General features: G+C 44.6%; 1 protein-coding gene and 1 long non-coding RNA gene across 3 annotated transcripts in view; both read left to right on the plus strand.

The window, feature by feature from the left end:
- Positions 1-31: 31 nt before the first annotated feature.
- On the plus strand, positions 32-18,531 carry LOC116963087. The gene is made up of 3 exons (XR_004407939.2): positions 32-112; positions 16,320-16,391; positions 18,194-18,531. It is a non-coding gene; the product is annotated as an uncharacterized LOC116963087 (long non-coding RNA).
- A 688-nt stretch (positions 18,532-19,219) lies between these two features.
- The window catches only part of CBFB (core-binding factor subunit beta), a 44,456-nt gene continuing 36,323 nt past the window's right edge, over positions 19,220-27,352 (plus strand). Inside the window, exons 1-3 of one of the 2 annotated variants that reach the window (XM_042797713.1) lie at positions 19,220-19,482; positions 19,754-19,840; positions 24,432-24,548. In XM_042797713.1, the coding sequence (XP_042653647.1) occupies positions 19,405-19,482; positions 19,754-19,840; positions 24,432-24,548 (282 nt within the window). In that variant the 5' untranslated portion in view covers positions 19,220-19,404. The remainder of the gene's footprint in view (positions 19,483-19,753; positions 19,841-24,431; positions 24,549-27,352) is intronic. The other variant, XM_042797714.1, reaches the window with a different exon arrangement.

Here is a 27,352-nt window from a genome sequence, read left to right on the forward strand (position 1 = left end):
GGGCAGTGGTGATGCTCTTGCAAGGAGGAAGGGCTTGGGCATTTGCTTTTAGGTAGAAAAAGCTGCTTGAGGCTCTGTTCCTTACAGAAAGGAAAGCAATGCTGCAAACCAGGTAAATATGGAGCAGTGGGGTGGTGGTGCTGCTTCTTCTGGGGTGTTCTGCTCTGTGGGGCAATGCTGTGGGTCTGGGTGTTGAAGCAGGGAGCTGTTAAAACAGGAGTGTCTCCTGAAAAAAAAAAAAAAAGTTGGGGCTCTTGGTACCTTCAGGAGTCATTTATAGATCTTGGGGGGGTGGACTTTCTTTCTGGTCCAAGAGCCTGTAAGTAGCAATAGAGCATTCTAAGGAGTCTCTGGGATCTGTGTGTGGAGACCTTGCTAGCAATTAAATGTACCTTTGCCCTGTGGTGTTTTAGGAATGAGCTGTCTGGTTGCAGGGGTAAGCAGGGCCTGGAAGCACAAATTCAAGAGTGTGTGCTTGTGTGTGTGCCTATAGAAAGGTTTTGAAAGCAGAGGAAAGCTCTTCCCAGCCTGGTGCTCTCTGGTGCTAAGCCACCAGCTTCGAGTAAGAAGCTCTGGTGGAAAGAGTACAAGATGTTGTGTGAAAGGGGTGGGGTAAAAGCTTTTGGTCCTGAACTCAACACTGCAACAAATGTATGGGCAGGCTCTCAGCTGTGATATGTGGGGGGGGTTGAGAGTCACAAAATCCTGTGGGTTATCAAACACCTCTTTGAATGCCCCTCCTACCATGGAGGAGGACCAGGCGTGCTTCTTCATTTTTGTGCAGTGAGCCACGTGTGCCACTGTGCCGTAAGATCACTAGAGCCAGCAAATCTCACCAGAGAGATGAGTGAATGTGGCCTTGCAGGAAGGCTGCTTGTTTTACAGTGAGGCAGGAGCATAAAGGTCGTATATAGCTATATGCTCTCTCCTAGCAAACATCTTAGATGTTGCAGATGGCCTCCCCATGTGTGCTGCTGCTGGCATGCAGCTGGTTGCTTTGGGATGGGGTATTGAGCAGTTGCTGCTACAGGAGGGCTTGTTTGGGGTCATTGGGGCAAACAAATATTTCCTTGCCAGCCTACTTGGGAGTTAGTCTAGCCTGCCCCTTGCGTTCTGGAAATGGAAGAGGCTGAGGCTCTGCTTGATCCCAGCACAGCTGTACATGGCTGATGTGACCCAGGAGGAGGGTGCAGCAGTTAGGCAGAGGGTCTTCTCTTAGACCCCAGCCCATGGGGCACCCAGGAGGTCTGTGATCACTGCTGGCTGAAACAAATCTGCCAGAAGGCCTGAGGAGGACCAAGTGGCATTAGCCACGGTTATTTTTGACATCAGACCTTCATTTGAATACAACAACCACAGCAGCAGGAAGGCAGACTGTGGTAGTAGATCTAGAGAGCGATTATCGTTCTTGGAGTTGCTTCTTGCATCTACTACCTGCTGGGAGTTTGGCTCTGCTCTGTCTGGTCCTCGTAGCCTGCTGCACCCCCTGAAAAGGGTCCTAGTCCCATCCAGGTGCAGCCAGTGCAATGAGATCTGCAGGGCTAGGTGTTGGTGTCTGGGTTTGGTTAATCTTCCCCCTCCTGAGAGCCGTGCCGGCACCTTCTTAAAGCATGATGTTTCCTGACTTGGAATAAGCTGTTTCCAGTGCAAATCCTGCCCAGAGCTGGCATGGGAACCAAGCACGCACAGAGGGAGCGTGGTGGCCCTGACTGTCTGGGGGAAGCAGGCTGAGAGCTGGGCAGCTTGTGACTCGAGCGTGGGGCCACCCTCCTGTTCATCCCTGCGTGTCCCTAAAGCAGGCGGGGGTGAGTGGCCTCAGCGCTCCCGTGCTGTGCCCCAGCCGGGCCCTCCTCCTAATTTAAAGCAGGCGCGAGTTGTGTGAATGGTGAAACCCTGCCAGTGCCCTCCTGGAGGGGCAGGAGCTGTCGGGAGGCCCCAGTGCACGCTCTGTGGGGAAGGAAGCGCCGCGGGACCGGGCTATGCTGGCTCAGCAGAGGGTCATCCTTGGCCAGCTCTGCCTCGGCTGGGCTCAGCCACGAGGAAAGGCACTGGCCGTGTCGCTCCCGCTGCCGGCCTCGCCAGCACAGCTGGGTGCAAAGCGCCCTGTTTGAGGCAGAAGAGGAAGCAAGAGCGTATTTGCATGCCACGGCTACACCCTGCCTCAACCAAATTACCAGCAGATGAGCATAGGCGCACCTCCTGCTTGTTCCCTAATTTATGGCAGCAGAAGCAGGGAGGGGAAGGTGAGGGGGAGTAGAGGAGGGAACAGCAAACACAGCCATTATACATGCAAATACAGTACTTTCTGGTTCTCCAGTGCTCTCCCCTCTGAATGCACCCATGTGTTTTCCCACTGCTAACAAACCGGTTGTTACTCTGCACCTTATGGGGTGCAAAGGGCTTGGCGGGGGGGGGAGAAGGGCAGCTTGTGCCATGCTGTCCCTGTTGCGAGTGCCAGCGGTGCCGCGTGTCCCCAGCCCGGGCACCCATGGCTGCGTGCGGGCTGAGTGGGTGCCCACACCTGCCCCCACGGCTGTGTGGGGACCCCCCCCCCGGGCTCGCCCCGGGCCACGCGCTGCGTCTGGGACGGAGAACAAAGCCACCGCTTCACCTCCCCACCGACCTGAGCAGACTTCCTCCTTGGAGTATTTACTGGGGTTTTTTTGGTTTTTTTTTTTTTTTTTTTTTTTTTCCAAGGCAGCTTCCCATGGGGACAAGCCAAGCAGAAACACCCGTGGGGCTGGCTGTGGGCGCTGGGGAGGAGGCGTCCTCCTCATTTACCTGGTGGAACTGCTACCTCTGAGGAGCCCGGCTATGAAACAAGGGATGATGTGCTGAACACCCCCCCCCCCCCTTCCCAGCTCTGGAGCTCTTTTGGGAGGCACACCTCAGCCTTGGTACCTCTGGCTTGAGGCTGAGGTTTGCCTGTCCGTGCAAATCAGGAGCAAACCGGCTGAGCAACTTTGGTGTTAAAACAGCTAGTCCAGGATCAAGCTGCGGGAGAGCAGGATCAGGCCGTTTGCAGCTCCTCAGAAAGGCTCTGTAATGAAGTGGTCCTCTGCGCATAGCAGGAATGGAAACAACAGCCCTCAAGTCTGACCCCAGACAATTGTTTTCAGCGAAGAGGGCTGGGGAGGCAATTAATAATGTTTAAACGAAAGAAATAAAAAAAGCAATACTGTATCTAGAAACTCATCCGAGGGCCAGAGCTGTGACAGAAAGATATATGCTTTAGCATTTCTGTCAGAATAAATGACCCTCCTGAGAGCAGGAGTTTTTGAGGCTCTTTCTGCCCCACTGGACATAATTTAAGAAATGCATTACTTCTAAAAATCACTAATTTTAGCCAGTGGATGAGTTGCAAAGGGTCATGTTTTTCCTTGTACGCTGGAAATACAGGGGATATATTATTAGAGAGCCATAGTGCAAACAGTAGTTTCTGATTAGAAGAGAACCTCGTCAGCGTTTCTCCAATTAGGCATGGGCATCAAGTTCCCTGGCACGCAAAGGGGCTGTTAGCAAACCCTCCTCTCCTCCTGGGAGTGGAGAAGCAGGCTGAGAAAATGTGGCCCATCTCTTCCGAGCCGCTGTGAAGTTCCTTAGCAAGAGCCAACTTTTCTGCTCCAGCCCTGCTGCGATGGGACCCCCTCTAAGAATAAGAAAAGCAGGTGTTGTCCATGTCTCCATCCAGACCTCCCCTCGCAGGGGAGCTGCACCGCGCTGGTTTTTCTATGACATGGACGCTTGTCTCCTGAGACGTGAACCCAGACCACCAAATTCATTTTGCAGAGACCACCAAATGGCCATCTGAGATCAATTAGCTTGTCATTACTCATCCCCATCAGATCTGAACTGCTGACCTACAAGTGAAAGTCCATATATTTGTCTCCTGGCAATGTGCAGACCCGTCCAGCTATCTAATGAGAAGAGCTTCCTCCGTAAACAAAGCCGAGGAGGTCGTGCTCTGGCTGTCCATCGCCTGCTCCAATTAGCTTGAACCCCACGGCCAAGTTGAGCTCAGTTTGATGGAGAGGTAGGAGTGTCTGGATCATCCAGCTCTGTGACAACAGGCTGTTGAGTGGAGCAGAATGGCTCTCGTTAGTGACAATGTCAAACAATTTTAGAACTCGAAATGCCATTTTAACTTTGCATTTGAATGGTTGCTTTGTTATTTTAAACTGCTATTCAGAACTAGTTAGTAGTTGAAATTATAGCCTTATTTATTGAAGATGCTAAGTATGCAATCTGGAGGCAGTATTTATGGGGTCGTGTGTATTGAAGTTCATTATTTAGGTGAGGATATTTAATGTGGAAGGAGATATAGCCCTTTTAATTAAAGGACTGTGAACTTGACTGAAGCATTTGCTGCCTGCAAAGGCTGTAATTATCACACATGATCCAATTTTTCGTTTAAATCTAAAAGACCCACAGCACCTTTCCTCTTTTAAAACTATGTGGGTTTGCATATCTGTTTTCTGGTAGTGTATGGGGAGTCCTGGGAAACAGCAATAGACCAAACTTTGAATTAATTCAGGATGGTGGGGAGGCACCAGTGTGTTTTACACCATTTGGGAGAGTTGCTCCAAGCTCCCAGAGGTCTGGCAGGTGCAGGTGTGGTGGGTGGTGGCTGGGTGTCTCACTGTATGGGCTTGGGAAAAGGCTTGAGCGTCCTTGGAGGTAGCAGTTCTCTGCCCCGTGGAGGGTTGCAGCTCCTTCTCTCGGCTCCCTGCTCTGCAGGAGATGGTCTCCAGCAGCCAGCCCCCAACACAGCGCAGGCTCTACGTCCTCCCCATGCGACTGAGCGCAGGGCTTCAGCTGGACCAGTACCTCTGGAGAGCAAGGTGCTGGCGCGACACTTCATCTGCAGCTATGTTTCTCTGAGCACAACTGTCAGACTTGCTTAGAATTTACTGGCTTTACTACTGTTTAATTTTTTGACCTAAATATAGACCAATTGTATTTCTCTTGGAGTGATGGAGAATTCTATTGTAAGCTGCATTTTCCAAAACTTTTTCAAGAGGGTAATAGCTATCAGGGAAGCAGGCGCTGGTTCCAGGGGGTTATTTTGGTATTTGTCTTAAGTGTCCTCACTTTTGTCCAATGTTGTCTCCTTTGGGTATTTCTAATTAAAATGATCATAAAGGTAAATGGCAGCAAAACACGACAGACAAGGCTAGTTTGGTGTTAGTGCTGCATTGTAGAAACTCAAAGTGCTGTTTTGGTTTTTAGAGACAATGTGCCTCAACTCAAACTGTAGATATAAAGAGAAAGCTTCTTGGAAATTGCCACAGCCTGGAAAATAATTGGTGCCTTTTTAAAAAAATTCTAAAGTTGATCAAAACTACACTCTATGATTAAGACCCTTTCAATGTTTTCTTTACTATACCTTTTAAATTCCAAATAAATCAATGCCTCCATGCAGTTATCCAATTGACACAAATTTGTTCCACCTAAAATGAATAGCAAGTCAGAGCAAGCAATAGGAAATTGTTAATTCATCACTGCCTGCCTTTCCCTAGTATATATTTCTTCTAATCAAAATGCAACCTGATATTCAATCCAAGGAAAACGCTTCAAAGAGTCCATCACATGCCACAAGCTTCCAAAACTTTTCTAAATCTGATAGCAAGAAAACATCGTACATCTTAGTCATTAATGTATGCTGTGGAAAGATAAATATAAGGTTTGTTTTCTACCACAGTTGCAGCAACCTGTAACTGATGGCCTTCCCACAAGATTCATGAGCTGATGGAACAGCGGTAGAGGGACATTTCAATACACTGCGTTACAGTCTTGGGTCTCTGTTTAAATGAGCAGAAAAAAATATCCTGTTTTTCAGGCCCTGATTCAGAACAGATCTGAAGCACAAGCTTGAGTCTCACTCAGGCCAATGGCTTTTAGGCTTGTGCTGAATAAATGTCTTCCTGAACCAGGGCTGTGTATGTGAGCACAGCGCAAATACTGGTCGCTGGAAACGTATTGACAATGTAAAGAAAGCAGCTGCTCTTGATCTAGTATTTCTGCCTTTAGAAGTCAGGATGAAGCTGTGCTTGACAAATCAGTCTCTCGGGGCTAGAACAGTACATCTTGCAAGAAAATCCCACGAGAGTAATGGAACTTTGGAAGAAAAATTAGGCTGACGCTTATGTTTTGCTGCTGTTGAAGTACCTCTGAGCTCTGTGCTAGGCGTGCGTGTCTTGCTTGCAGCGGGAGTGCCAGGGATGGAAAAGTGGTCCTTTCTTCACCTCCCACGCCACCAGCAGCTGGAGCACCTTCTGCCCCAGATGACTGTTTTAATAGCTGCTGCTGGCTCAGTACCCCAAGAAACTGTAGTTGTCTTTTTGAACACACATCTCACGGGTGCTTGGCAATATAGAAGTTGGAGGTTTATCGGCAGATAAACAGGCGTACTGCTGGGGAACACTTGTCATAGTGAAGGCTTCATGTGCTTAAAGTGAAAATTAGAAAATCATAAAGGCAGTGACAGTATTTAAATAGTTTCTGAGTAGATTAATGGAAAATGCAGGAAAGTGAGAGGGGACATGGTCGCTGCAAGGGTCCAAGAGTTTCTGAAGCGCGTGGTGAACTGAGAGGGTGGGGATGCACTAGGAGAAAGGTCAATGCTGGGCAGCTTTCACAAACCTGCAAGCAAATAGTTGGTGGGAATATAACTAGCTGCTACAGGAGACAGAGGCTGTGGCTCGAGGTCTTTGAATTGCAGTTGCTGCTTTGCTCTAGCCCGTTTTATGCAGCTGAGCAGGAAGATAAACTACACCTCAGTCTCCCTACCGCTGCTCTCAGGATTTGGGGTATTTTTTTAACAGTCTCTAGTGTGTTTTTTGAAGCCTTTGAAGAGAAAGCAGGATGGAAAACAAGTACTTTGTGGAACTGATAATGAAGACAAAGTGCTGAATGTTAGTCTCCTTTTAATCTTTTGGCAGTCATGTTCCCTGGCTACATATGTTTTCTTACAGAGCACAGCATAATCAGCTTTGCATCCTGCATTGCCACGAGCACTTCCTCTTCAGTTCAAAGGCAGTGCAGAGGAATTGAGATGGAGAGGCCCGGCTTTATGTCCATATTCATGCACACCTCTGCTTTGACTGCACTTTAAATGTAGCATCTTGCACTTAACGTGGGGCTTGTGATCCTGTTTTCTCGCTTCTGCGTTGTGGTAATGTTGCTTTCATGGAGAAAAGCTCTTGTCATTAAATACAGGTGTTTGAGAAACAAAGCGGAGGAGGACGGTGCTTTCAAACCGCGGCGGCAGCGTGTTTAGCCGCCTGCGTCCGTGCTTGGGACTGCCGCTAGTCATCCGAGGCACTCAGCTTTGCCTGTGCAAGCGTAATAAAAGGTGGATTATGGGCAGCTTCAGAGAAAAATGTGCAGACCTGACTTTCAAAGCGTTTTGCACGCCCCTCTCACGAAGCGGTGTGAAAGCTGGCGTGCAGGCAGCAGCCCCGGGAGCACCAAGCTCCCAGGCAGAGAGTTCAATCGCGGCACGGTGCTCCCGGGCTTCAGTTAGATGTTTGACAAGCATGTTATTCCTAAATGCAGTGTTAGTGATAAATTCTGGGAAACAGACCCACCGGAGAGTGCTGCTAGGACTTTCTGTACTCCTGTGGCTGGGTGGGGACAGCAGTGGTGTGTGGCTTTAACACTAAACTCTGGTTACCTGAAGACCAGACTGACTCAACCAGCTTTAATTTCAGTGTGCTCCAAAGTAATTTAGGGACTGTAACTAATTGGATTTAAAATGACTAGGGTATTTTTTTTAGTGGGCAGAAGGTGGAGGCTTTTCCCAGCTTTGCGGTTTTTGCTGGGGGAATTTGCTTCCTGATGACACTTTTGGGTATCTATGGCTTCTTCTATGAGAGGTGAAACTCCAGCCATGTTTGGCTTAGGGGAGAAAACCCACTGAAATTCAGCCTTTTGAAACCAAGATGTACAATGCGGTGGGTGACACATCTTGAAACAGGGGGAGTTGGACCTTAATGCTCTGCACTGAAATGCTTTATTGGAAGCTCTTACGTGAAAGTTGAAGTGCTTGAATCAGAGCAATGCTCCTGCTAAGAACAATTTCCCTGGTCATTGCCGGGTCCCCTCTCAGCTGAGTGGTGCCCAGACTATGCCTCTCCTTTGGCAGAGAGAAACAGGTCTGCCGTGATGACTTAGTTACTGGAAAGGAGCTGCAAAGTAACAGTTAAGCTTGTTTTCCCCTTCATAACAATCTGCAAGCTTTACCTTGGAGGTGATGGACTATGCTGCCTGCAGGCAGATGTGTCAGGAAGGTAATCCCTGACTGCTGTTGCAGGTTGTCTTCAGCACACTTTAATCCAGACTGGTTATTAGTGAAGTCAAAGGTGTGAATCCCTTGAATCTGTACTTGGCTTTTTACTAGAGGCAAAAAGCCTAAACTGGGTGGCCAAACATACCCCTTCTTGACCCTAAAACAGTAGCATGAAGAGCACACCTGGTTTCCATCTCTGAAAAGAAATGTTGCATCGAGCTCCTGCCAAATAAAGACATAGTAAAGGGCAAAACTCTGAAATGGCAGTAGGCTCTTTATGGGAGCAGAAAAGAGCCATTAAGATACCACGGTGGAAAAGGAGTATGTTGCCAAACTGAGTGAGAGCAGATGTGGTAGAGGCCGGGATCCAACACTGTGGGGAAATCAGTCTGCAGAGTGCAAAATGAGAACAGATCCTGAATTAATTGTAGCTGTTTCCCATCTAGAGGCAAACCAAAGAAAAACAGGTGAACAGTTTGGTGCTACTGAGAAAATGACCATAAATATGAAGGACATGAAAATCAAGTCTAAAAGACAGTGGAGTGGAAGAGACAAAAAAAACCCCTCTGGATCTCAAAAGATCTGTGAAGCTTAAAACTAATAATCATAAATTTGTTAGTACATGATAATATCCAGGAAGCTACTAAGAGCAGAAGAGAAGTGGTGAGGAACCAAACTGTTCCCAGGGTCATGAGCTGCCCACCAGACATCCTTGGCTGGGCAGCAGTAGGATGTTCTCTGAATCTTCTGACGCTTTCAAGTGGCTTCCTCTGATTCTCAAAGGATTCCTCTTTGTCTTTCTATAATTAAAATGAAGCCTTGAAAGAGAAGGAACAGAAGCGGCAAATAAACAGGAATCCCTGTTTTATGGAGTAGTTAGACGTATAGTGAAGACCTGCCAGGTTGGAAGTGAAGGGAAGGAGTTGAAAAGTAGTGATGAAAATGGGGAGGAAAAGCTTCCATCCAGGATCTTTCCTCAGAAAGACAAAGCACAACAGACTGCTAGATAAAAGGGACGTATGCAACCTTGGATCTGACAGAGTGGAAATCCCCTGGCCGGAGAAAAGAAGAAAGTGAGAACGAAGTAGCTGTAAGGAGATCCTAGGGTACTGGTCTCAGATAAACCCTAGAGCAGAAGCAGCAGCAGCCCAAAAAAGGAACTCCATCAATCAGTGGCCATGAAAATCTGTGTGTGAACTTTTCTGAAATTCCCAGTGAGAAGAACTATTTGCACTGAGAAATGATGAATGCAGCACTCTAAATACTGGTATCATCAGCCCTACCCAAACTAGATTTCTGTGAGCGTGGGCAAGTCACACAACCTCCATGTGCCTCTGCTTCATCGCTTCTGTCAGATGGGAGTAGAGATATTGTCTCTGTTAAAACGTGGATGTGAAAAATGGATCACTTCAACGGCTATAAAATCCTTCTACTAAGGAAAGCATTACTGCTCACTGCTAGCATGTGTAAATGATTGTGTATAGAGTAAATATTGAGGAGTCTCGATGGCCCACCTGGTTCACTTTTTAGCTGCTCTTTGCTATGGCAGGGATGGTTGCACTCTATCCACTTCTGAGAACCTCCTGTGATGGAAACTGATTTCTCCTGGGAAACTTATCCCAGGACTCAAGTTATCTTTACAGTTAAATGTTCTCCTGTTACCTAATCTTGATCTTGTTGCTGCGATTCGAACCCATTCATTACTGCTCACCCTATCTGCTGTGGAGCACAGGTTTCTGTAGATACAAGAGGTGTCTGTGTTTTTGTGAGTGGGTATGCACCGATCAAGTGTGTCGGGTGGTTTTCGCTGTAAGTAGTCTGTCTGCTTATAGCTTTGCTAAAGCTCAGCTATTTAGGCTAAAGCTTTTCCGTGCCAGGCACTTCCCTCAAGCTGTTTTCTACCCCCCACTTTTTTTCCTCTTCTTTGCCTTTGTGTTTTAAAATGCAGCCAAAAAATCTCAGCTGTTTCTGAGAACAAAGTTAGGGAATGACACTGCTGCGTTATGGCTGAATGGAAGAACTTTGGTGATGGGACTATTTTTGGAAGCCTTGAGTCCTCTGATCTGAAATCTGGGAGCAGGGCTGTGATTTGAAGATCTGCCAGCCAAGTGCTAACACCCCCCCCCCCCCCCAAATGACAACTCTCCGTGGCAGACACAGGTTGGTTGGTCTGGCCTCAGCCTGGGAATCTCAGTTGGTACTGAGATGTTTCTTCTGAGAGGTTCGGGAGTTACACAAGGAGAGTCCTGAAAGGACTTTCTCTCCAAAAAAGTCTCACCCTGCACAAAGTTGGTTTGACAATGGATTTGCAGTAAAGCAAAGTGTGGGAGATCACTACACCTGTGTGTCTTTTTTCTTTTCTGTTCTCTTAGACCACAAATTGTTGAGTCTGCAGGTCAAATTCAAACAAATTTGAGAGTGGGAGGTAAAACAGGTTTCAGAAATTGCTTCGAAAGCCTTTAAGTGGTATGGGTGAAAGGGGAGAATGGAGGTGCAAATCCTGAGGAAACCAGCCTACCTTTGTTTTAATGCTCCCCAGAGCAGCCTGTATTTGTGTAGAACATTGTAATTTGTTAAATCCACTGTGACAAGATCCAACTTTGTATTTGAGCTGTTATTTTCCTCCTTCAGCTTTCAAGGGTGTTTTTTTGGTCCTCTGTCCACTCCATCCCCCCCCCAAAAAAAAAAAAAACCAACCTGAACAGCTAAGACTATTCAAATTCTAGGATCTCTGATGGAACAGATCTGCCTTTGATACACATTAATCAGGGCTGGATTATGGGGTTGGAGTAGCCACTGGAAAGAATTTCTGGTGAAACTGGAAGTGACCTTTGTTTCTCCTTGTTCTGTGGGTCAGTCTCAAGGTTAAATGGACATCTACAAACACTGCAGCTGCTAACGGAGCCCACAAAGGTGGTGAACAACCTCTGCTGCTCTTCTGCATTCCTTCTTTCACTGCTGCTGTAGTGTTGGCTCGCGGGTCCTGCTGGTCTCCTTCCTGTTGGTAAGCACAGGCCTGGGCAGAGGGAGCATAGCACAAAAATGCAGCAAATTACAACACTAAAGACTTGAGAAGGGGAAAATCCACATCTAATAAGAAAATCCTATGGTAAAGTGTGCTGAGGAATCTGTCTTGGGACATAAAAAAGGCAGAGGAGTAGCTGTAAATACACCCTTCAACCTGGAACATGCAATCAAATCTGCACGGGGAAATTCTTGTGCTCTTATGAAGTCAAGGGAAAGTCTGAGACTTCATTCTGACCCAGGGCACGCCCGTTTGGATCAAGGTGGAGGACTGAGGCCATCCTAATTCCTAGTCAGTAAAAACAAATAGTTCTAGCAACAGAGGAGAAGCATGAAAACAAGGTTCCTATCAACACCCTGCCTCTTTGAAATCCCTTCCAAATTCTCAAAGGATAAGATCAATGCGAACAAAAACAATACAGCACTGTATTAAAAGAAGGTGAAAAGGCAGCTCCCTCAGCAGTACACACCCAAGAAATGGGCTTTTCTTTGCTTTCTTGGAGCTGACATCAGGCAGGCACAGTTTGGTAGCACCAGGTGTTCTTTAACTTTGCAAGCTCCATAATGAAAGCAGGAGCTGGCATCCCCTATGCTAGAGCGCTCCAAACCTGCCTGTGATTGGAATGTGCTGATAAAGAGGAATATTTCTTTGCAAACTTGGTTTGAGACGCAAATTTAAATATTGTTAATTTCCAGTATCGGCCTTGGCAAGAACCTTCATCTCTGTGATCATCTGTAAATGGTGGCAGCTCTTCCTAGCCTTGAATGTTTGATTAGACAACACGTTTCATGACTTTGCCTCTCAGCCTCAGCATTCACCTAAGCAGAGCATTGACTTCTCTGAAAGCACAACAAAACAGCTGACAATCAATTTGTTATGATACAATGTGGCAGCCTGCTGTGTTAGGTGTATGAAAATGTAAGTTTTTGATGGGTTTAGTGTGTAATGAGATGTCAGAACTCTGCTCAGTTCTGAAATGCGACTTTCACCTTAAAAAGTTAATTCTGTAAGGAAGAACATGATTTGTAGAATAATCTGATGGCTTGAAAGACAACATTTTGCTGCCTTTTATGAGGCAAATTAAACATTGGGCATGTAAAGGTGGATAAAGTGTGAGTGACCAATAGGATTGAATGGCAGTAGAAAAACTTTAACTTGCAGTACCTTCAGGAAAACTTCCTACAAGTAGAACAGGGGATATTAGCAAAGTTGTCATTAATATTAGACTAAGTTGTGATGACAAATCCTCTGGAATTGTCTGACTCTTCTAAACAAATATGGAATTTTGGAAGGAGGTATCTCTTTGTACATACACTTTGTTTCTCATCAGCAAAACACTTTTAGCTAAGATGTGCCTGTGGCAAATCTCCTCTCCTGTGAAGTTTAAGACTTTGCCCAAGTGAAATAAAAATATCAAAATCCCTGATTACAGTTGGGAGTTCATTTCGGCTTTGACCACAGACAAGGTAAAAGAGCTTCATAAATGCAGTTGCTTTCTACCACTGGATCTATGAGAAAAGAGAGTTATAGCTCAAAGTTTACAAGAATAGTCTCTTTTGAATCTGAAGAGTCACTTGGACACATCTGTACCAAAACTGAATCACCTCTAGCAGTTGTACTGAGTATAATCAAAAGTATCACTGAACAAGCTGTGTTACAGTCTGTTATAAACGTTCACATGTGAAACAAGAACAGGGCTTTGAGTCACCCTCTGTTTAGCTTTCTCCCCCATCATCTCAAATTCAACCCAGGAACAGCTTTCCCTACGAGTGTTTGGGTTCCATGCTTTGAATTTGAATGTACCCTGTGCTGCTCAGGTGGGAACAGGGAGGGATGGCTGCAGGACCAGGTAGCTGTGCTGTCCTGCACACGAGCTCCTCACACATTGGGCACCAACTCAGCTTGTGTCAACCAATTTCTGACTGCTGCGTATGATAACAGGAGGGGGGGAAAACCCCAACCCCCAAAATCCTGGAGATTTGAAACAGAAGAGGAGAAAATTTAATTAATCCAGAGAGATGATGTTGCATCTAGTTTATCAGCTAGAGATTTGGCTGGTGGAGGCTATGAGAGCACACGCGTGTGTTTTGGCCGTTTCTTAGACAGGGTCTCTGCTCGTGACCACTCAGTGTCACCCTGATTCCTTCAGATGAAAGAAAACCTCAGATATCCTATGTGGGCAACCTCGTGCCCACTTCAGCTGCCAGAGTACTACAGCTGGCTTGTGCTGGGCCTCAGGAACTGAAACAGTCTGCATTGTCCATCCTCATGTTGATTCCTGGAAGCCCTTGAGATCTGAAAATCTGCAGGGACTTCTAGAATAGCTACAAGATCACAGATCTTGTCCAGCTCTTTTATACCTTGTGCATAATGTTTTTTAAAACGTCTAAAAGGCTCTCTACCATATAGCATGCCACCTCCCAAAACCATGCATGTAGTTTTGAAGAAGTTCTTAATGGATTAAGAAATGCAATGTAATGAGACAGTGTGGATGATAGCAGTGCAGCAGATAATACATGGAAAAAAGCTATGCCTGAACAACATACAGTTGAGTGCTATTAGCATTGTCCCTATGCTGATAACAGCATCTTCAGAACTAATTTCACCAAGGCAGTTTTTAAACACTTCCTTTTATGTATGTAGGCAGGGGTGAGTCATGCCTGGTGCTCAGTTAAACTTTCTCCTCATTGCTCAACATCAAGGATAAAGATAGTGCCTGGCTCTCTACATAGGGATCTCAAGAGCTTCATCTGGACATCTCGAGTCATTTAATAGATGAGGGAACTGAGGCACGAGAGGTGAAGCGATATGCCCAAAGTCATTTAGCAGGCCCCAGGCAAGGCTGGAAGAGGCACCCAGTCCTGCCATCTGCTTGCCAGGCAAGGGAGACTTTGGAGTTCAGATAATGTTTCTTTTCACAGTTTGTGCTGCAACTAGTAAGATGAAAAAAGGGTTTTTAACACAAAAGCTGCGTAATTCCATTGCCAAAACATGTATAGCTAGCACAGAATCATCACTGTTCCCAATAACCGGTATGAAAGTCAAGGAGCCTTTTGGGATAATCTGTTTTAGTTCTCTAATTGTGTAGTTCAGCCTCTGTTGCATCACTGGAGGAATAACTGTTTCTGATGTTCTCAAGTTTCATTTCATATTGGTTTATAGAAAAACATCTGTATCCCCCTGGTTAATTGAAAGTATTTAAACAGATTTTCAATTCATGATGATGTTGTGTTTTCCTCAAACTCTGTCAAGCTCAAAAATTGGAGGCTGCCTTTGCTACATCAGACTCCTGTACCTGGTATCACACTGTACCTCCATACTTGCACATCCCTGATCATCTTCTGATCAGTTGCTGGCGTGCAAGTGTCAGAAGAGTGTGTTCAGGTGGATGTCCAGGCTGTACAGACCATGCTTTTAAGAGACATGCTGAACATGTATGTTACTGAAACAAAGGCTATTTCTTTGTGAAGTACTCTGTTAAACAGCCAGTGCTCAAAACCAGAAATAGCCCAGGGTGTTCAAATCACCTGCCTGGGAAAGGATGGTTGTTTTACTAGCTCTTTATTTAGGCCTGCCCATGAAGACTTAGGTCTTTTGCACTGTGGTAGTAACCCAGGTTGAAGCAGAGGTGTGAATGCAGCTACTCCAGTGTAAGAGTCGTTGTGACTAGGGTGTTCCCTGGGGAGGCCTGGAATTTGGGCTTCAACAGCTTCAGTGCGGGAAGTGTCTCCTATGTCCTGGCTGAGTATTTCAAACGCTTGGGAACAACAAAGGCAGGCAGGAATCATGTTCTGATAAGGGAGAGTCCCATTCGGTTATTTCAAGTAGCACCTGCAGGCATCTTCTTTTAGGAAAAACGTTCCAGCTTTGGTATCTGGAGTGAAGAGATGCATCTGTCTTGTAGCCTGGTTTAGAGAAGGGAGACATTAGGTGCTGCTTCCTCCCTCATACCTGCCATGCTTAGCATTTTTTAACTGGTAGGCAGCTTCCCACTCAGAATGCAAAATTAGATAATTTTCTTTAATTGTTGTGGTATGGCTCTTATCTCTGTGTGCTACGTAAGATGTTTAGGTATCAGCTTCGGGCTTAGCCAAGTCCTGAAAGCTGCATGTTGTTGCATTTAGAGTACCTGAATCCACCTCTGCATCAAGTGCTTCCACAGACGGGAATTGACTCCGATAGCTCGTGGCCCTCTGCATTGCCCATATCCCTCATTAGGGTTGTTTTGGGAGTCCTGAGATAAGATAGAGCTTTATGCTGATGTATGCAGGCTAGACACAAAAGGCTGCTCTGAAGGTGAGTTAGAGCATTTCAGGCTGGTTTCTGCATGTGACGGTGGGTCCATGAACCGATCAGCAATACCTTGTGCCACTGGTGGGATGACTTGAGCGAGAATATTCTGGAAGGGAGCATAGGTTGTGGTAGCAGGGAACTAAATATTAATCTGGGGGAAAGAAGTCAATTCATCTGCTCAATATCTCCCCCTCTCCCTGAATTTCGTAGGACCCATAAGCCTAGACCTTGCGTAAATAGATTGAATTTCACGCCTAATGTACATAATTATATCTTGCAAAAGGTTTATTAATGGATCTATAATCATAGAGTAGTTTGTATATACATAACACTGGTGTTTGATTATGCTGCAGCTGCCATAGATCAGTGGATACACAGGAGTCTTGCTTACTAGTATCTCACATGCGTAAAGTCTAGAGAACAATATAATGTTGGTGCCACACAGTTCATCAAATACTGCTACTTAGGGGAAACCAGAGGCTTTCAAGACATGGTAGAGAAGGGCTATAGAAAGAACAGTATACACAGGACTTGTCACTTGGAGAAAGCTCCCTTTCTCAAATATCCCATCTGTAAATTTTTGAGTGGTGTTCTGTCTCAGTTACCCATGCACTGTAAACATGATAGATCTTATTTTGGAAAGGGGTCTGTTCTGAGAAATCGCTCTGAAAGCAGCATGCCTACAAGCTTGACCATTTCTATTTTCTGAAGGTGACTCACCCAGAGGCCCGATGAACAGCCTGAGTTCTTGCGAATCAACAGACCAAGGATTTGCTGACCAAGGTAAGCCTGCTAACGTTTGAGCAGCCTGAATCACACTGAAAGGGTTTGCGGGGATAGCTCTGAGACACCTTTGGGAAGCAGTTGCATTTGGTTATGCACAAGGAAAAAGGTTCTAGCTCGTTTTGGTGTGTAGATGATACAGCGCTAAATGCAAAAAGACTGTTTGGTGAGCTGCAGAATTCCCATGAGTTTGTATCCCATCTCCAAACACAGTAACCTCAGCTTTCCCTCTCATGTCCCCCAGCTATCACCTGCAAAGCTGCTTCTGATCTATGTTGACTGGCTGGCTGGTGGCCAGCGACTCTGGCCAAACGGGGTAAATAACTGTGAAAATTATGCTCTAGCCTTTGTTGGAGGAAAGACGTTAATTTTTGTGCCTCTCCTCTGTCTAGCTAGGAACAAAAAAAGGACGAACTTCTTTAAAACATGAATTGCCTTGTTGGGGGCTGCATAGGATAGTGAGAGGAAGAGCTGGTCCGATTTTATAAGCTTTCCTTGATGAGAAAACAGTCTTAAAATATTTTTCTCCCAGTTATACCTGTTACAATATAAAGGAATTGATTCCCTTCACTAAGGTGGTACTCTTCAGAGCAGAAATGCCCCTTTTTTTTTTTTTTTTTTTTTTGTCAGCTTAGTGTAGCGAAACTGAATAAATTCAGACTGGTACAATATGGTGCCACTGTTTTCCATCTCATCCCTTCCAGCTCTCCTGTTTCTGCACCAGACTGAGGTAACAGACAGAGGCAGTGCCTGATCTGTTACAGACTGTCTGATAATATTGACTCACTTAAAACAAAAACTTTGCAGTGGAAAGATGAAAACTCCAGGATGACAAAAGTTGAAGAGCTGTGTGGAGAAAAGCAGTCAAACTTGATGTTGTTTCCAAAGTCCTGAAAAATATGTCAGGGTCAAAACCTCAAACTTGCTAGGTGGTTGTGTCTCCTGTTTCTTATTTTAGGGCTTTACAAACACTCATCTTGCTTTTGACCTTGGTAATTTTTATTTTTTTTTTTTTTTTTGCAAATTGTCATTTGGAAGGAGGCGCAGTCAGTTTGGGGGTTGGGGAGGTGGGAACTGGGCAATGTATTAGCAAGTAGTGAAAGATTACTGGAGGTTAAGAGAGCAGATTTTTACCTTATGAACTTGGCAGTTCTCCTGCTGGTCTACCCACTTGGTATTGATCCTGCTGTAAGATGAATAGTGATATGGATTTTTTAAAAAATGTCTTATTTGGGGTCCTTTAAAGGTGCCTGACATTCATGAGAATTTTGCTTAAGGGTTGGTATTAATCTAAATGAATCAAGATAATATATAACATTTTTATGTTTTCATTCTCAGTGTATTTTCTTTTCAGATTTGGTTACTACTGAAGAAAGTTTTAAAAACAATTCTTTCAGTGCTTTTAACTTCTGAATTTACACATGTATCTGCATTACAGCACTGTACCAAAAATGGGAAGACACAGCTTAAACACATATGGAGTTACTGCCTAAATCTGCAGCTTGCAAATGTATTAAAATTCTCTTAAAAAATATTCTACATTTAGAAAAAAAAAAAAAACTTATCTTTTTTATGAAGTCCCTATACAATTAGTTAAGGGATACAGACACTTCCCTCATTTTTTTTTTTTATTAATTTGCTCGTACTTGATTCAAATCATGCCTTCTGGCTAACCTTAGCATTGCCCTCTTCCAATTTGCATGAGTACGTGTGAAGTTAAGATTGTAATACTGAGAGATTAGAAAACCTCACTTCTTTATCAAAAGATCTAATACGCTCTAATATTTTTATGTTGGCAATAGGTATCGTAATAGTCAACTGTTTTTTGGCATGTGCAGCTATCCTTATGATGCTCCAGAGCTGCTAAAAAGCTGGGGAAGCGGTTGTAGAAGAGAAAATAATCAAGGTATGTACAAAAAAAATGGGTTTAGGGACAGGTGGTGTATGTCCTGCTGTGCTCCCTGATGGAATTAGCTCCTATAAAATGCCTCTTTGTGAAGAACCCAGAGTTCAAGCTTGGTGCTGTTTTTAGCATCTGAGTAAGTGAACTTTTTAAGTGCCGGTGAGCCGAAGTGCTGGGTTTTTAGGCCGACACCAAGATTTCCAAGCCACCCGAGCAGCGCGCTCGGAAGCGGTGGGTGCTCCCGGGCAGCGGTGCAGCCCCGCCATCGCCGCGTTTTGGGGGGGGTGTGTGTGGTGTGCGTGTGTGTGTGTGTGCGTGTGTGTGTGCGTGTGTGTGGTGTGCGTGTGTGTACCGTTGTGGGACCATCCTCTGGGCTAAGCCTTTAGACACTCGTGGGCTGGGGTTGGGGTCAGCCCCCGCTGACCGTGACGGGAGCACACACACACACACACACCTCTCCCTTCTCCGAGGAGAGACCCTCGGAGCAGGTGCGGGGGCAGCCCGCCGTGAGGGGATAACGGCGCGGGGAGGGGTGGGGGCGGCGGCGGCCGCTCCCCGCCCGCGACAAGGCTGAGGCTGCTCCCCCTCAAAAGCAGGAAGCCGGAAACCATCGAGACGGAGCCGCGTTAACACGGAGGGGGGAACAGCGTGGGGTGTGTGTGTGTGTGTGTGTGTGTGTGTGTGTGTGTGTGTGTGTGTGTGTGTGACCCCGCTCCCCTCAGCCCTGAGGGGTGACTCACCACCGTGCTGGGGGGGGGGGCGCACTGATTCACACCGCCCCCCCCCCCCCCTCGCTTCCCGCCTCTGAGGGAGGCGCGCAGGCTCCCGCGGCGCATGCGCGGCGGCGGCGGCGGAGTTGTGAATGGTGCGGCTGTTCGGCCGGAGTTTACGAGCCGGGGAGGAAGCGCGGGGGGGGGGGGGGGCGGGCGGCGGCTGCTCTGCGCGCGCGGCGGGGGGAGGAGGGAGAGGGAGGAGGAGGAGGAGGAGGGAGGGAAGGAGAAGGGGGGGGGGGGGCGCCGCCGGCGGGGGCTAACAAAGGGCGAGGCGAGCGCTGGGGCTGGGACAGCGCGGGGAGGGCGGGCAGCCGGCGGCGGCGGCGGCCCCACCACCATGCCGCGGGTTGTCCCCGACCAGCGGAGCAAGTTCGAGAACGAGGAGTTCTTCAGGAAGCTGAGCCGCGAGTGCGAGGTGAGGCGGCGGCGAGCCCCGTCCCCCCACCACCACCGCCACCTCCCCAGGCACAGCGCACCACCCCGCTTCCCTCCGCGGGGAAAGTTTCCGCGGAGAGCCCCGCGCCTCGCCGCCGCCGCGGCGGGGTGTGTGCGTGTGTGTGTGTGTGTGTCGCGGGGGGGGAAAGCCGAGCCGAGCCCGGCGGCGCGGGGAGGCGCAGTCTGTGCACTCCGCTGCCCCCTTATCGCCGGGATTGGCCCCTCCTGATTGCGCGCCCTGCTCTCCGCAGATTAAATACACCGGCTTCAGGGACCGGCCCCACGAGGAGAGGCAGGCCCGCTTCCAGAACGCCTGCCGCGACGGCCGCTCCGAGATCGTAAGTGGCGCCGGGCTCCCCTCAGGGGCCCGCCGGGACCGGGCCGGGTGTCGGCCGGGGCCGGGCAGCCGCTCCCGGGCCGCTTCGCCCCTTTGATTTGTTTAAAATAAAGTTTTCAGGGAGCTTTGTGAGGCAACGCTTCGAAGTAACTAAGCTAGAAGGCTGGGTGTGGCGGGAGGGGCCGGCGCGGGTGGGCTCCGGGTGGCCGCGCCGCGCTGGAAAGTTTTTCTTCAGGAAAAAAAAAAAAAAAAAAGAAAATTATATCTGCCGCCTTTCAAACGCCGAGGGGAAGGAGGCTTTCGTTAAAAGGCGACGTTTCTTCCCCCTTAAGGGTAGAGCTTTTTCGCTGAACTGTGCCGGCTCGGTGTGTGCTCGCTGGGGCGCGGGGTTGAAGGGAGGGGATGGGGGGCGAGGAAAAAGCTCTGGGAGCCTTCAGAGCCACCCGCGAGTGCGACTTGGCTGTGCTGCCTTCCCTGGGCACGCGTTACAGTTGTAAGCTGCTTATTTCAATATTCAGGTTTGTCTTCTTTTTGCCGCCCCCCCCCCCCCCCCCCCCCCCCTTTTTTTTTTTTTTTCGGAAACAGTAGCTTTCAGGAGTGAGTGAAATTGTTCAGAAGACTCTAGCCAAAAGTCTGGAATGAGCTGTTTGATGTATATGTGAACTAAATAAAATGCTTTTAAAATTAGGCTTTAAAACTCACAAGTTCAGCTCTGTTTTCCTTACTCAGTAAGGTTAGTTACAGGCTACTCTCTTCTGAATTAAGAAGTGAGATGAAGTATGGCTCAGAGTAGTCAAGAACTGACTCGTTATTTCCTGGTTTGCTTTCTGCTGTATGTTCCTTCTGTAGGATCAGTATCTCATGGTATTGTTGTTGAGTTCTTAACTCTTTGCTGTTCTTAAAATGCAGAAGTACCCTTAATATTTATAGTATATAATGGAAATCAATGTAAAAATTCCATTTCTGTAGAAAATAAACCCTACTTTCACAAAGTTTGATTTATGATGATTCTTTAACTTCATGTGGTACAGAGATTGCTAGTCAGTTAACTATGAAATTATTCTTAGGCATATCCAAACAAATATAATGGAATACCAGTTACTGCAACTGATCTTGTTCATTTGCGTTTGTGAATAAGAGGATATATCCTCAAGTACACAGTTACCATTTACTGAGTAACTTCATTTTAGCTGAATCTTACCCCTGCTTGTTATCTGTGGCCTCAGAACCTGTAATATTATTTTGAGAAGCCCCCTGTAAGTCAGTCTCTTAATATTTTTTTTTGACATTCATTTTTCATTGCGTATGTTTGCTTCCTTTAAAAAGTCACCAGGGAAACAATGGGTAGGTAAGGGAAACAATGGGTAGGTAAGGGAAATGTAGTTTGCTACCAGTTGAAGGTCTGAACAGGTGAAAGTGCACAGTGGTGTATCAGGTCCTTCCCATTAAAAAAAAAAAAAAAGGCATGTAGCTATAAATTAGCTTTCTAATGCAGCCTGTGCAGTTATATAAATGGGAAATCACTGTAGTTTCACCTTTGTACTTCTAAGCCTGCTGCTGTCTTTCTCTGCCAGAACTTCATCCCTTGGAAGCAACCAGTGATGCCTGTATTTTTACTTCTTCTTAATTATAAAACAGCCTCTAAATTTCTTGATCTGAAACATCTGGTTTTGTTTTGTGAACCAGGGCACACATAGTCAGGTTTATTTAGAAATGTAGTGTGTGTAATGACTGATGTTAAAAAGAGCTATCAATTTTACTTTTTTTTTTTTTAGTCTTGAATGTTTTTCCAGACATCAGGGATTTATTCTTTTATGTCCAAAGGGAGCCTTTGCAAATGACCTTACATATTTTTAAGCAGGCAGAAAACCCCCAAGAACAGCGTAGGGATTAAATGTAAAAATGGCAGCAGGTTGTTGGTTACTTCTGTCAAATAACTTCTGATTGAAATAAAATAATTACCAGTATTGCTGAGCAAGTAATTGTGAAATATTAAATAAGAATTCGGATTTACTGGTATCGCTTTGATAACTTGAAAATAACTTCACATGTTCAGTTTGTTTTGGGAGACTTCCTAACTACCTGTTTTTTGGATGGTGCTTGTATTTGTTGGCTACGTGTAGGTCGGATCACCCTTGTACTACCTGATAAGCGTTTTGCAAAATTTGAGGCATATGTGTATGATAGCATTTCAGACTGAGCTTTAAAAAGCTCTGTGTAAAAAACAAAAAAATAAAAACAAAAAAACAAAAAAAATTACAATTTTCTTACTTTCCAGTTTAAGATCAAACTAGTAGTGTGAATTGGGGTTTTTTTTATTTGTTTAAAATTTGCTTGGTACTAGAAGAAAATTGTTGGGTTCGGTGTAGTCCTGTGTGATAACTAGTGAGATTGTTCTCAAGTTTTTCAGTATTGACCTATGATTTTGATTTGAGAAGTGCGTGAGTATTTTAACTGGATGGTTTATCTGTTCAAAGGGAGGGAACAGGCTTCAAAAATCCAGAGAATAAATATCGACATAGTTTTTCAAATAGCCTGTGGTTTAAATGTTGCCTGCGTGACTTTGTGAGGATGTAGGAATTTGTGTACTTTCATTTTCCTCTTTTCTCTGGTGTTTTCCCCATGGCTTTTCATGGCCCTCGAGCAGGAGTTGGAAGGTGGAAGCAGGGAGGCACGGGCACTTTGCTGTCTCGCTCGGTTTCCCAGAAAGCAAGCATGGTATTTCTGACCCGGTATCCTCGGGACCTGCAGAAACTGGAGTGGTCTGGGAGGCTGCAGTGGTCAGCTGGCTTACACTCAAAGACCTCTCCTTGGCATTTTGTTCTCAGTGTATAGAATACAGGAATATAAAACACGTATTTGCTAAGGATGCTCGGAGGTGGGAAGGTAGTTCTTGAACAGACTTAAGTGGTGATGACTTACAAATCAAAAATAATTGGAGATAAGTATAACTTTTTGTTAATAGGTAAACAGAATCACTTAGAAGAGCAAGGGGAGAATAATACAAGCTAATCAGCCTGATACTGATGGTCCGCAGCCCTCGCAGTTTTGATGCTTCCTATTTGTGCAAGTGTATCTTCGATGAAGCTTCTATTACACTGAAATGTTGGTCTTTGCGTATTGTAGGGCAAACAAATATTGAATGTACCAAGACAATATCCCCCTCCCCAATATTAGTAGGACCGATTCATCAGTTTTAACAACACTGAGAATGTGCTTAATGGGAGATTTAAATTAAAAAAAAAAGTCTGCTTTTAAGGATAGTCCAGAATAGAACTGGATTGCAGAGTATTAGTTTCCCTTGACAGAGGAGAAAAAGTCAAGACAAAGCACTTCTGCTTTCAAAATGGGAGGTATTAATCCTGTGACAGCATTGCAGTACATGACCAGAACTATCTTAAATGACATGTAGAGCTATTGTGCATTGGTAGCAGTATGGTTATACCATAAAGTTACTGAATTCTGGGTTGCTTGAAAGGAATCTCCTTGTCAGGAAATTCCAACTATTAGAGTAGTATTTGTATAGCTTTTAAGAACAACTGGATTAATGACCATTTAAATCTAGAGTGATCATGGTAATCAATACAGTTATTTGATTGCAACAAATTATGTTTAGCCCTGGGATTTTGAGCAGAATTATATTCTGGGAGTGTGTTTGAGTATGTGCATGCTTATAGGATATACTCACATGTACCAGAGAAGGGTATAAATACTGTGAATCCGACTTCTACTTGCAAAAATAATTTATTTCATGTCTATAAATTGATGTACTCTTCATGGCTTGGAGTTGATTATATATACAAATAAATTCAGAGAATTTATAAAGAAAACTCAAGCTTATTTTAATTTGAAAACATAGAAAATTATTTACTTGAAAGCAATGCACACGTTTTCTAATACGGTGAAGTCAGTCCCTTTAAATGATTTTACAAAGGGCTGCAGCTGAGAAGAATTCCTGTTTGCCTGTTCTCACTGACACAGCATCTCTGATTTGGATTTCACTGGTGTCTTAATGAGGCAGAAGGACTTAATCCTGTGAAATTTAGTTGAGCTGTATATTGACGGTGCTTGCCCGTAGATGATAAAATAAGAATATTTACATTTCAGTTCAGATAAGTGTTTGTCTAAGTGCAAGTAGATTGTGGAAGGAAGCAAGTCCTTTTCTTTCAAAAAGATGATGTCCCTAGTAACAGGTTTCAGGAGTTGGTTTTCCTTCAGCAGTACTTCTTTTAGAGATATGCAAGCTTTTGAAAAAACGTGGGCAATTTTTAACGCTGCAGGTACTAAGTTGGTGGAGGGTATCCAGGCAGAACTGAAAGGACAGATTCTAATGTCAGCAAAACTGATTTGAAAGAAGTATTGATTCCATGTTTTATTTTATATCTGAATCAGCCAATGGCAAATGTTGTCAAAATGGAATCAGATGTTTGTAACTTAATACTTAAGAAAAATGATGAGTGCATGTTTTTGACTTTAAGTATTCTCTATGCTGCCTGGCTTAAGACATAAACTGATGTAAAAATAAATGACTGCCTGCATAATTTATGTAATGTCTTGCTCCCTGATCCTGTTTGTATTGATTTTTCTAAAAGGCTTTTGTGGCCACAGGAACCAATCTGTCTCTCCAGTTTTTTCCGGCCAGCTGGCAGGGGGAGCAGCGACAGACACCGACCCGGGAATATGTCGACTTTGAAAGAGAAGGAGGCAAGGTAAGAAGGAAATTGTTGTGACTGAAAGAAATTTTTATATTGTGCTTATGATCTCATTAGCGTGGACTGCAAGTATGATGCAAAATTACTGCTATTTCACATCTCGGTGCGTGCAAGTAGTCACATGAGTACAGCTGAAAGCTGGTAGGATAAAATCTGGTATCACTTTGTTTTAAAGTGTGTTAATATATCTGGAGGGAAACACATGGGCAGTACCAATGGCTTTTTATTATTTTGAATAACAGAACTTTATTTCTGCTGTCATACTACGATAAAATTTTGGGGGACAATTTAAATATGGTGTTGAGGAGGTGCTTCTAAAGTGGTTCAGGAATTAGACTTTGGCCAATTAATTGTGGTAGACTCATGAAAAATTGCTCTTTGAACAGGTTACTTCATCGGGTCTTAGGCTGCCAGTTGTTACGGCAAGCATTCAGTGTGCTGCTCAGTGGAATGAAGCTTTTTTTCTCGCTTTCACCAGGAGCTATAATACAGAAGCAGCATCACTTTCAGAATTGATTTCTGAACATTTTTTTTTTTTTCTGAGGTGGTTGTCCCATAGAATGATAGCGAAAGCTAGAACTCCCGAATGACAGCGATGGTAGCTGTAAAGCTGTATGAGACGTAAAGTTGGAAGCCTTGCTTAGTCTTGTCAGAATAAAGTTACTGAAATCACTTACAGCTGGTTTGGTTTTAAAGCTGAAATGTACCTTTAAATGTCTCTTATCTATGCTACTGTAGATGCTCTGGGACTGATCAAAAGATCACTGAATTCAGTAGGAGACTTTCTGCAGACCTCGGTAGGTTTGGACCAGCACTAAAGCCCTCTAGCCTTTCTGTTTCAGGCTAATTTCTGTATAATTTTTTGTCTTTCAATATTTTTAATAGACTACAAAACTCTTGCTTTTGCCTAAAATTTTTTATCTGCTCTTGTTACAAGTAACAGCTAGTGCTACCAAACCTACCAGGCTAGAGGAAATACTTGAAGCATACTCAGGTTTAATGGCATGTTGGGTCTTTTAAATGCTGCTAGGTAGAAGATAAATATTTCCCGTAGTGGGAAAACTTGATTGGAAGAAAAAAAAATTCCTGAGGGCAGATTTGGAATTCAAGGTAATGAGGTTTTTTGGAAAAAAATTCTTTTCCTTCTTTTCCTTTTAGTCCTGTGAGGCTTGCAGAAGTTTGACAGATTGGGGGAGAAGGAGTAAAGTTAGCTATGCTGGGTACTGACTGCTTTGCTAAGGAAACTGAATTGAATCTGTCTCTTATTGAAAAATATTGATTCTGGCTCACAATTGAATGAGGAATTTTTCTTGTAATGTGTAAGAAGACTGAAGTCTCTCTTCTTGCCAGTTCAAAACTAATTTTATTTACTCCTATGATTTTTTTAACTTTGTTTTCTCTGAATGAATTCTTCAAGTACTGAACTACTTCATCCATTTTCTTGCGTTGTCTTAATCATGTAAGAGCGTGGTAGATATGCTGTGTATTAAAATAGAGCATGAGCCTCATTAATGAATGCCACTCCCTGTTTTATGTGTGCTTACAGTAAATTCTAGAGTGCTTCATTAAAATGTTCGAAAGAATTCATCTGAACGTGGCTAGAGGTGGACAAACTAGCAAATGGGAATAGTGTTATGCTCCAGTATGAACAAATCACAAATTCACTGTTGTAATCTGACATTACTAGTGTAAATCACACGGGAATGCAGGCTTGCTCTGCACAGAATTAAACTTGTCTGTAAGTATTCTTTCTGTGTGTCTGAAAGCCACTCCCATAACCTCGGAAGAGGAGTAAGGGGAATGGGAGAGTGTTCCGTATATTATCAACAGAAACAGTTATAAGTGTCTCGTATGCATTGTCTGAGATTTTGTCCTCTCTAGATTTTTGTCATTTGGTTCTATTAAGAATTTCTTTCATAGGCTTCAGCAGTCTCTTAATACCATGTGATTTTTTGTAGCTCTGTGCAACATTGTTTTATGAGCTTTGATTCTTGAGGCAGTGCATAATGTGTGTTTGTTCATCACTGGATGTAAGCCAGCAAGGCATGTTTTTAATTATATGAATAAAAAAAGGCTATAGGGGGAGCTGTCAGTTAATTATTATTTTAGGCATTAGTTTGAGATCTAGAATGTAGATAAACTTACAAACACTAGAATATTTTTATTCTGGAATTCTGCCTCAGTGTTTGGCTAAGCAAATGATGGCCCAAAATAGTTTATCCAGTGTTGAAGTATGTCACTATTGTGCCTAAGCAGTTTTGTACACAGATTGACAAAGTTACCAATGCAGCATCTGCTAGAATATCATCTTAAATGACTGAATTTTTAGAAAGAGCAACACCCTTGTGAATCCATGTGAAAGTTAGGATTCTGTATCTACTGCATAGGCCTGAGGTTTTTCCTATTTCTGCTATTTCTTAACTGAGGGGTTTTTCGTATGCTTAATTTGCCTTTTAATTTGATGCATCTGATGTTCACAATGGGTGGGTAGGCCTCTAGTGGATACCCTGTCTTCATTAATTCAAGAATTGGATGGCTAAGTGTTCACTTAATGTTTCTACTCATTTTAGACTCAAGCTTAACATTTTTTTTGAGATAGTTTTAACATTCTGTGCTGTCTTTGACCTGTAGCAAATTTAATTGTGTATTTGAGCAATTTTTCAGGTTTGTCATAGCAAAAGGAAAAGTAGCACTGAAAAAAAATAGGTCCCTAGATTGTAAAAATGATAGAATATTGTATTTCATTGTGATTGTGGGGGTGTGTGGGCTGCATCAAGTTCAATATATGTCCTGTTTCTGGA

This window comes from Tyto alba, unplaced genomic scaffold (genome assembly GCF_018691265.1).
Source record: "Tyto alba isolate M040663 unplaced genomic scaffold, T.alba_DEE_v4.0 Super-Scaffold_26, whole genome shotgun sequence".
NCBI lineage: Eukaryota > Metazoa > Chordata > Aves > Strigiformes > Tytonidae > Tyto > Tyto alba.